This window comes from Parus major, chromosome 1 (assembly GCF_001522545.3).
Source record: "Parus major isolate Abel chromosome 1, Parus_major1.1, whole genome shotgun sequence".
NCBI classification, from domain to species: Eukaryota; Metazoa; Chordata; class Aves; order Passeriformes; family Paridae; genus Parus; species Parus major.
Window position 1 is genome coordinate 85366697 of NC_031768.1, and position 10461 is coordinate 85377157.

Here is a 10461-nt window from a genome sequence, read left to right on the forward strand (position 1 = left end):
CTCACTGCTTGGCCAAACCTTCTGTCCAGCCTGACTTAGGCAGAATAATTCCAAAGAATTATAGGATTTTCCCTGACAACTCAGAACTTGTGCTGTGGCCTCCAAAATGCCCTGTGAGCTCATTTTTTCTCTCTGCACCCCCATCTCTTCTCTGACTGACCTGCCATGTCCTCTGCAAGGTCACCTTTGTTCTATGTTGAGCCCTTGGCCTGGAAGGAAGGGATGTTCCTGAGCGTTGCTAAGCCTTTGCTAAGCAGTGCTGGAGTGGTGAGAGCAGTGGGCTGAGGAGAGGTGGGAGCAGAGCCACCCAAGGGCTCAGCACCAAGGGGATGGTGCCTGGTGCTTCCTGGTCAGCTCCCTCTGGGCAGAGAAGAAGGACCAGGCCCTGAGAGGGACTTCTCAAAAAAGTAATCCCTTTGCACAAGGCTCTCCTCTCCCTGCACCTTTCCCTACCCACATTGGCCAGTGCCTGCTGCCATTGCCCCACCAGCAAAAGCCATTTCACCAAGGGAAGGTGTAAGGCTGGTGAAAGGCACGTCCCACCAGGAACACTCACCCTTTCTCACTGCTTCCTTTTCAAGTGAGTCAAGCAATGCCTTCCGCTTCTCCCTGTTCCCTGCCAGGGCAAAGGCGTATGCCAGCAGTGCCTTGGTGTACACATGGTTTTGTTCCTGACTGGCTGCTGTTTCCAGGCAGAACAGAGCATTCCGCACCACTGAGTACTGGGGAGAGAAAGCCAGTGATTAGAGGGGTGGGGAGTAATGAGTCTTTTGCCTTACTAAAAGCATATCATCCTACTGAACTTTCAGATGGGGACACTGTACAAGTAGGGTACAATGTCTCCCAGATATATCAAAAATGACAGTTCTTGTATCACAAGGGTCAATAACCAAGTTATTTTTCCAATCTGGAGCAAATTCTGGTCAATACTGTGTTGTCACAGACTGGCACAGCAAACTGGCTCAAGTTAGGATGCAGACACATACTGTCACAGGCAGGGGAATCTCCAGCAATGCAATAGTGATGTAGGCTGTCAGCGTGACCTCGTTGTCCACTCCACCCTGCAGGGAAACACAAAGGTAGATGCTGACCCCACCCAGCTTCATATCTTGAGATTATTATCCCACCCCAGTGGGAGCAATGCTCTATTGTGCATTGCAGACCATTAGCTTGCCTCCTTCCTCTTGCATCTGATGTGAAGGTATCACCAATAAGTACAGAATGGTGCATCGCTCCCTCCCCAGTGTTTGTCACTGTCATGAGAATATCCCATCTCCCTGTGTGCTCAAGAAGCTTAACTGGCCCCATCTGACTTATGGCCAAATTCTAGCCTCACAAAGAAACAGCCAGGCAAACCTGTTACCTTCATAGCATTGTTCAGGAGTGTACCAGAGCTCTGGAAACAGCCATTCTCCTTCTGTTTGTAGGACAGCCAGTTCAAAGCATCATGGATGTGCTTCTCCTCTATGAAGATGTGATGCCGGGCCTGGGCAAAGGACTTGAGGACAAAGGCTGTGAGCCTGAAAGGGAGAAAAAGAAAGTGCTCAAGCAGGCCTGTTGCCCATTTCAATTAACAAGGCCCATGTGCACATCATCTATCTGGAAACAGGCAAGAAGGGCTGGAGAACTGTGGGACAATTAGTCAGACCTTATGTGTACTATATCCTCACCTCGAAAAATTCTGTCAAAAAACTGCTTTCCACTTTGATTTTTGTCTCTTATTTTTGCCTCTCACTTGGCTCAAAAAAACCCTGTGATCCCTTTGTGTTGAGGCTACAGTTTGAAGGATAATGATTGTTGATCTGTCTTTGAAAAAAAATTCTTTGAAAAATGTAGGCAATTGCATGCCAATTAGCTAAATATGCATAATGGAAGTTCTCAAGATTACAAGGAAGAATAATTATATTCCCACAAGCTCACGGTCTGCTGGTAGATCTCTTAAACCATAAATCCATACTTCATGGGTTTCCCAGAACTCCCCTAGAATTTTTAACAGCAGAACATATTGAAAGTGTTTTTATGAGTTGTTGCAAGCAGTTAAGGAAAAGAAGCAGGCATGTGGTAAGAAGCCAACATGCTGTCAAAAGCCAATTACCATTTCAGAAACTAAAGACAAACTGAGGGTGATGAGTTCTTCCATTATTATCCTTACTTAAAATTGAAAACACATGACAATGATATACAAGGAGCAAGTCAAAACTTTTCAATAAGTCAGAATGGCAACACACATGCTCCTCCAGTCTGTCTTTGCTTAGTAGCATACAAACACTTGAAAAAAAAAACAACATTCAGCACTGCTCCTGAATTATCAACCTTTCCACTTGTGTTTCCTCATATGTTTCCATATGGAACCATCTTTTCCAGCAGACTTTTCAGCAGATGCTAGTCTAGAAGAGCTGCTACTGCAACTTTTCAGCCTTCTTCAGTCAGGGTGTTAAATCCCTGCTCCCTTCTTCCCCAATTTATCTCTATTTCCTTTTTGTCTGTGAGGAACATGCTGGTGGGAGGAGGCACTTCAGCCATATAGCTGGCTGATGTAGCCTATTTATTAAGAAGGAGGCAGCATAGGGATCACACCAGCTCTGGAAAACCTGCTGGTCTACAACAGCATTTCCTATTTACTGTCAGGCAGTATTTATTATAAATGTGTGGGTGAGAAAGAGAAGCATAGGTGGCATTGAAATCTCACCAGGTATTTCCTGGTTGGCCATAACGTTGTCCAAAGGTACTGTAAGAGCCATCTTGGTGCTTGTAGCTCAGCTGCCTCTGATAACCTGCAATGGAAAGATAAGGCAGGATTCAGATTCAAGAAAGAGTCTGCTGTGGGATGGGGAAATAGAAAAACAGTTCCATCAGTAAAAGCAAATGAGAGAGGCATAGGTCAGTCCTATCCAATATGAAGTGCTTGTACATCCCCACCTCCATTGCTTGTTGTGCATGAGGAAAAGCAACACCTGCCTTTCTTCAGAAGGATGGCAGGTCCTACAGATGACAATGAATGAGTCACTGCAACAGTGACAACTCCGCACGGCATTGCCACCCCATGAGAAAAGTGCTCGTAATTATCAGGTACAGTAATGCTTAAGCAACACAAAATAATAAAGAGAAAAGCAGCCAAGGGCCCCCTCAGGCATGCAGCAGAGACCATCTGTGTATGAGAGAAGATCTCTTTCAACATCTGGCCAGCATTTGACAGACCCCCCCAGGCAGGATCTAGAAGAAAGCCAAAGCAGAAGCAAAAGCCATGTCCCAGCTCACCGCTCACTAAGTATCCAGTGGCCTTGGATTTGATCTCCTCACTCAGCTGCCCTGTCTTGTTCAGATAGTCCAGGACGTAGATGTTGGGTGCAAAGAGGACCATGTTCTGCTCCCCACAGCCAAAGGGCATCTGGAGGAGCTGGTGCAGGTTCTGCATGGCAGTGCCCATGATGTCACCTGGGGAGGAGGATACCAGAGGGATGTTAACAATATTTAGGGCTGGCTATCAGAATCAGAGGAAGCTGCTGAATGACAGATGCAGGAGGTATCAGAGAAGAACAAAAGATAATCTGGATTGATAAAGATTCTGGAACAAAACAGAACAGCAGAGAAAAGGAAAAAGGGAAATAAGAGAAAGGTTAGGGCATTGTAAGAAGACTGAGAAAAAAGCCTTGCAGAAAGGGAAAAGGAATAGCACAAACAGAAGGGGAAGTGCTCAGTACAGAAGAGATTAAAGACAAGAATGAGCTGTGCTAGAAACCAAGAGAAAAAGCTGTGAAGTAAGAGGTCAACACAGGAGTCAGAAACAGCACATGGTTCTTCTGTCAGGCTGTTATCTCACCCAGCACTGAGAAATATGCTCTGCCTGAGTCTTGTACCACATTTTCAGGTAGCAACAGGGAAAACTCCTCTTTCACAGGCACTCCTGAGAAAGAAAAAAGACCCAAACAGCTTCAGTGCAGTTCCAAGAAATAACTAATGGAAGGGGAGGAGGCCTCAGTGAAACAATAGGAACTCTTCCTATTAGAAATGCCTTGATTTCAGTTACTTCATATTTCCCTGGCTGTAACACAATCTCTGCTTGAAACCACTCCCAGCCACTTTTAGGCACTGCAGATCATGTGTCTACAGCTTCCTCCTGAGTGTGCAAGAAAACAAGAGCACTTTTAACTCCAGTGCCAGAACTAAAAAGAGCAAACTTTATGCAAACATCCATGCTAAATCTGTCCTAGCTCATACCCTGATGCTTAGGCAGGATGGTCAATTCTTTAGGACCTTCTTCTGTCTTACAGCTCTAACTCCTTACCAATAGTACATAGTTTTTGGGTAGTCAGTTTTGACTACCCAAAAAATGTCCCACTACATGGAATATGATAGAGGCAGGCCTCCAACATCCCACCCATCAAACCACACAGGAGCAAACAGAGAGTATGCAAAGAGTGGGCTTTACCTTTTACACAGAGCACAGAATTCTGGGTTGTTTCCTTCTCAACTCCTTCAGGCTTGTATGGGATGAAGGAAAAAAAGAGAGGTAAGAAATTAGTGAGACAGGAAATATAGACAGGAATCCTCACAAGGACAGAGGGATATGTAAAAAGAAAAGCGAGGGAACTGAAGAAGGAGAAGCAGTCACAAACATTCCCTGAAATACAGAGCTCTGAAATAATTTAAGCAAATAAAAGAAAAGTCATCCTAAGTGACTGATGTTGTGTGTGGAAGAAGGACAGGAAAAGGAGAGGAGAACATTGCAGGACCATCAAATGGATGACCTGCAACTATTGTTAAGAGACACTTAACATACTTGTGGCAAAGGGACTGCAGCATTACAGAGAGCTGTGCTGAAGTCTGAAGTGTTGTTTATTGTAATGCTGCAGATGCTTTAGGGAAAAAAATTGTGTACGTTAACAATGGAAAGGGAGGATGTAGTACACTCTAGTATCTGGTGACACTACTGATAGCATATGATGTGGTAGGCAAACCATTAGGGGGTTTTATGATACAGAGGAAAGCTCAGAACATAGAACCTAACTGCCAGATTACCACCCTCAGGATATAATAAACTAGCAATTTCCTACAAAGGCTATCCAATACTGCCACATAGTATTTCCTTGTGTTCCACATCACATCAGCAACCCTTCCTGCCACAGGAAGTGGGTAAGCTGTAAAATTTCAATGTGCTTTCATGTGTAAGTTTAAGGGGATTTCTCTACAGTCATCAAATTCCCATAGGTGCTGGTGAATCACTCACCTTCATCCTGGTGCCAGCCTATGTTACCAAACCATTATTGCAAAACACTCAGCTAAAGAGGCAGTTTGCTTGGCTACTCAATTAGCTGAGAGGCAGCAGTGCTGACTGGCACATTTACTGGGGGCATGTCAGAAGAAGGAGAGAAGCTGTAAAGACAGTGTATTGAAATAGTAGGTAACAGATGGGAGCTAAAGGGAAGGATGGATTGCAGTAGGAGCCCTGTTACAGTAGAAGACAGGGAAAGTTTATTGTACCAGGAGACACAAGACACATTATTAAGCTGAAGTCTTTACGCAGCCCTGTCAAAGATGATGTAAAACCATCATATTGCCGTGCTGCATAGAGATCCCATAAAATCACAGACCAGACCAGGTTAGAAGGGATCTCAAAAATCATCTGGTCCAACCTTTAACAAGAAAGGGAGCTAGATGAGATTACCTAGCATCCCATCCAATTGTATCACTGTGTAAGCTAAAGCCCATAGGAAAGCTCAGTCCTCCCTTCCCCGAGCCCACGTACCTCCACCAGCAGCTGTCTGATGACCGTGTCCTTCCGCCCTTTCTCCGGGGTCTCCACAATGTAGTTCCCACAGGGCTGCTGGTTCTCTAGGGCCTCAGTGGTCACTGAGAACTCCACCTGCCCTGGAGAAAACAGGAGTCAGTCAGCCCTGCCAGGCAGAGCCAGGCAATGGGATTCACTGCTACTTTCAGGAGTTTCAACTTGCAGGCTCATGGATGAAGATTTCTGTCACACCTGGGCCCTGCTTCTTTCCCACAAAAGCCAAGCTCTCTACACGAGCTGTGCTGTCATTGAAAGGTGGCTCTATTTTGGGGACTCCTTTACAGAACCTAGGACACCACAGTGTGACCAGCCTCACTGCTGTTCAGCACAGTGCTGCTCTGCAGGCACAGCACAGCTGCTATCACACCAACAGTGAAAACAAAGTGTGAAGATTGCATGGGGAAGACATCTAATCTCTGGGAGGAATGGAGCTAACAGAACATCTCTGATGGCCAGAAAAGTCTCTGGCCTCAGGAGATGCTGTCCAAGGGCTATAAGGCTTGATGGTGCTGTGTGGGATGCCAGACACACAGTTGGACCCTGTGAATCCCCCAGTCTTTTCCTCCCAAGTATCAGTCTTTGTCCCCCAGATCAGACACACTCAACTGAAGTACTTCCCAGGAAAAAAGCATTGCTCTAATATCCAATACTGAACAGGGAGAACAACACAAAGAAAACCTTCCTGCAGTTTTCAGCACATTGAGACCTTTACCTAGAGATTTGGGAGTCACCAGCCAAGCCACGGTTTTCCTCACATTCTCACAGAGACAATGAGATTCTTCCTCTTTTTCCACCAGAGTAGCCAAGAAATGAGTAGACTGAGCCAGAGTCACACTGACCTGCCAGTTGTAGAGAGAGGTACAATTAAAAAAGGGTGAGCATGAGAGACAGGGAGCTAGGAAGACACAGCAATAGCTATTTCTTCAGTAGCAAAGGAGCAGGGAACTGGAGTTGTGGGTTCTGCATTTGGAGTATATAGGAGAAATAACATAAAATGTCAGAGGCAAAGGGTCTAGGGCTACTGAGAGATAAGGTAAGAAGGCTAGGTGAAGGCAAGGGTGCACAAGAAGGTACACAGCTACAGAGAACAATTTAAACCTCCCTTACCCTGATGCAGGCAGGCAGGTAGTTGAACACGGTGGCTTTCAGCGTGAAGGACTCCCCACGCACTACAGAGTAGGGCATGGTGAGCTCGACAAAGAAGGGCTGGAAAGCTCTGAGGGACACTGTGGGGGACAGGCCAAAGCCTGTGTCTGCTGAAGTGCAGAATGCATTGGCTTTCCACTCGGTGATGGTGTCAGGGATGGTCACTTCCAGATCAGCTTTTCCCTCAGGGCTGGTAAAGCACAGACAGCAAGGACAGATGGATCAATTTTACAGCATTTTGGTGACTACCCGTACCCCTTTTGGCCTACTGAACAGCATTTGCATCGTCAGTGATGGGGTACAGTACATTCGCTACTGTAGGACAACTCTACATCTTCTTCCAGTCTACTCCTTGGACAAACCCAACTATGGCTGAAATTAATTTTGTCACAGAGGATAGCCAAATGGTCTCTGCAAACAATGAAGGACAAACACTTTGGGATGCATGCTTTCACATTATAAGCCCAGTTTTATTATAAGGAATGAGCTAGCCCAAGGTACTCACCTTACAGGTACTAAACTCCAAATCCAGGTTTCTGGGAAATACTTTCGGACTGTCTCTGTCACCTCTTCGGGAGTGCTTAACTGTGCAGAAGCTGTCTCAGCCAGAATGCCTGAATGTGGTGAGATGAAAAAGAAATCAACTACTGATAATTCCAAACAAGCAAAACTTATATCAGCATCATGCTTCAGTCTGAGAAAGTGTCAATCAGAAGCTGATGCTTGTGGCTGTAGTGAGCTATGGTACCAACCACAGGGGAGTTTCAGGGCCAGGGCTTATTGGCAAGAAAAGCTAGCCTTCCATTATTTTCTATTGGTCTCCAGAAGCCCTCAAAGTTTGGAAGCCAGTACTTTACAAGCTTAAAAAAAGAATTTTGAGCAAAAATCTATTTAGGACCTTCTACACAAGCAGCCTTTTCTCTTTCAGGTGCAGCCTTGAGGTGATGTTCTTCTCTATTCAAATCAGGCCAATGGAACATCCCTCTGTTAATGTGTTTTTTGTAGGGTCATTGTGACTGAGAGTACCAACTTCGTGGCAAAGCCATGGCCTCCTCAAGAACTAGGCTGAAAATGCTCAAAATAAAAACATGCAGCTGGAATACAGGAAGGATAAAAAGAGCCATTTTGACTAAAACAAAGTTTTCACATGCTAAATTTATTCCAAATAAAATATTCTGTGTTTGGGATGAAATTTGTTTAAACATTTTGTTTTACTTTACTTTTCACTAACAGGAAAATAAAGCTGGGGTGGGTGGGACTTAGTTTGCTTGGCTTTCACAAACAGAAAGAGAAATGCATCCAAGCAGAAAAAGAAGAAAAGTTCTTAAGGACATTCTAATTTTCATCATCTTTACTTTGGCTAATTGAATTTCTGCATTTGGATAACAATTGAGTAGCTAAAAAGTATTAATACTAGTTGTGCAACAGGCATCTCCAGAGCCTGAGAAGGTCTCAGGGACAGGTGAAAGAGGCTATCAGATCTATATCACATTGCTCCTGGCAAAAGTGGAAGGTGGCTTGCTTGTGTTTTTCTATTGTGGTATTTCAGTCTTCTTACTGCTGCTTATTCAGTTTAAAATAATTAAAAGGCATTTATCCTGCATTTGTCAGAAGCTGAAATTGTTTTCAAACTGGACACATACAAAAGCACAGGTTCTAGTGCCAAAGGAAAACTCTTAGTATGAGACTGAAGGATGATAGGGCCAATTCTGTTGCCCAAACGCTGACAGTGTAAGAGTTGAGGTAACCCTTAAAAACAGGATAATAGGATGAGTCTATTTTCATGGACTTCTACCATATATGTCTTTCCATGCTAAGCTCCCAAAGTCCCAACTCATCACTGAAAAACTGTCACCCACTTCATGGTTTTGACCATGCATAAGGCTGGCTGAGTTGATGAGAACAGCTTGAAAATGGTCTTGGAGACTCTGTAAGTGATAATCTAGCAATAGAAGTCTACTGTAAAAGCCCAATGAACAGAGAAATTATCAGCAGGATAATATCCTCTGCCCTGCCAGTTCTTGAACACTGTCTGGTTCTGCTGATTTCTAATAAGAAGTTACCAAAGCTTGTCTGTAGACCTACACAAACCATTCAGAAGCTGAAATCTACTAACCCATCAGCTCAGTACTGCTTCCAAGGTTTCAGTTCACAAGCCCAGCTCTTGTTTAAGTATTCACCCCAAAATACAAGCAGGACCTCTGTTGAGAACAGAGGTGATAACAAAACCAAGTTCCTTTACCGTTTGTCCTCATTTGATACATGGCTGGTACAGCCATGGCTCCAGGTGCTCCTATGCCAGCTGATTGATGGGCATCATAGACGTGATTACTAGGGCCACAAATCCAAGGTTTCCTCACGTTGGTGTTTGTGAAAACCTTTAAACCCATTTCCTATGGGAGAAAAACAAAACACATCTTTTTATTACTGAATCCTGTGGAGGCTTACACAACAGACTTGACACTGGCATTTTGCTCCCTCAAAATGGAGAAGTTGTTACTGTGTGTGGATTGGACCTTGAGATGATCCCCCAATCCTTGGGTCTGAGTGCTAGGGTGGCTCAGAGAGACTAAATGATATATCTCCTCTTTTTCTAGGACACTGCTTCCAGCCCAGTTTCAGCCTAGGGGTCAGGATTAGCCAAGAAGTAGATATATGGTTTTCTCTCTGGAATGAAATGTCTGTGACTACAATGCAGCTCAAGGATGAACTGATTTATTCTAGGTAACTATAATGGCATGGGATCATTTACCTCCAATTAGAACCTCACTTCAAGTCAACCTCAAAACTTTTCCTGTAAGAAAACTTTGAGATTAATCCCTTTTCCATCAAGTATGAAGCATATCTGTCAAGACAAGTACAGCTTATGACTCTCACCAAACATGCCTCTGGATAAAAAGAAGTGTCAGATCATTCAGATGCACAAACCCTTCCCTTGTTAAATTTCATGATGCCACAGAAGGCTTAAGCATTCTCAATCATTCTCCCACTCCACTCCCTAACCAGGCCAGGAGGGCTGTACCTTTAGGATGCTGTAAGCGTCCTCTTCATTCACCCCCATTACTGGAACATAGGTGATCCCATTCCGAACTATTGGCTCCATGGTTATGCAATTCCAGGGCTCCTCCACTGGTACATTTGAACCATAGACATAGCCATGGAATTCCTTCACTGGAAGTAAGTTATACACCTTGGAGAAAGAGAGAATTTGGAATTTTAGCATCCATTGTTATGAAACACAACTGAGGGAGTCGGATGCAAGCACCGTAACACTCACATCACCAGCACATACATCCACATTGCCATGGTCCTCCCTGTGCTGACAGCAGAAAGAGTTTGGGAATCAAAAAAGAGATCAAAATTTGGAGATACTGCCCCTTTTTTTATGTTCTGCATGTTACTCTGGTTATTATGGCTCAAATATGTAAACAATTACATTGGCCAAACCATCTATAATACTTTGTCCCTACTGAGGGACTGTCATTTTCTGCTTGGCAAAATAAAAGGCAGAAAAAGATAAATGAAAT

General features: G+C 44.3%; 1 protein-coding gene across 1 annotated transcript in view; it reads right to left on the minus strand.

The window, feature by feature from the left end:
* Window positions 1-6: 6 nt before the first annotated feature.
* The window catches only part of LOC107200672 (alpha-2-macroglobulin), a 24934-nt gene continuing 14479 nt past the window's right edge, over window positions 7-10461 (minus strand). The window contains exons 16-28 of the mRNA XM_015619480.3: window positions 9957-10124; window positions 9177-9327; window positions 7440-7548; window positions 6896-7124; window positions 6501-6627; window positions 5747-5868; window positions 4430-4481; window positions 3821-3904; window positions 3259-3435; window positions 2690-2774; window positions 1364-1520; window positions 987-1061; window positions 7-722 (exon numbers count right to left, since the gene is read on the minus strand). Coding sequence (XP_015474966.1) covers window positions 450-722; window positions 987-1061; window positions 1364-1520; window positions 2690-2774; window positions 3259-3435; window positions 3821-3904; window positions 4430-4481; window positions 5747-5868; window positions 6501-6627; window positions 6896-7124; window positions 7440-7548; window positions 9177-9327; window positions 9957-10124 — 1809 coding nt within the window. The 3' untranslated portion in view covers window positions 7-449. The remainder of the gene's footprint in view (window positions 723-986; window positions 1062-1363; window positions 1521-2689; window positions 2775-3258; window positions 3436-3820; window positions 3905-4429; window positions 4482-5746; window positions 5869-6500; window positions 6628-6895; window positions 7125-7439; window positions 7549-9176; window positions 9328-9956; window positions 10125-10461) is intronic.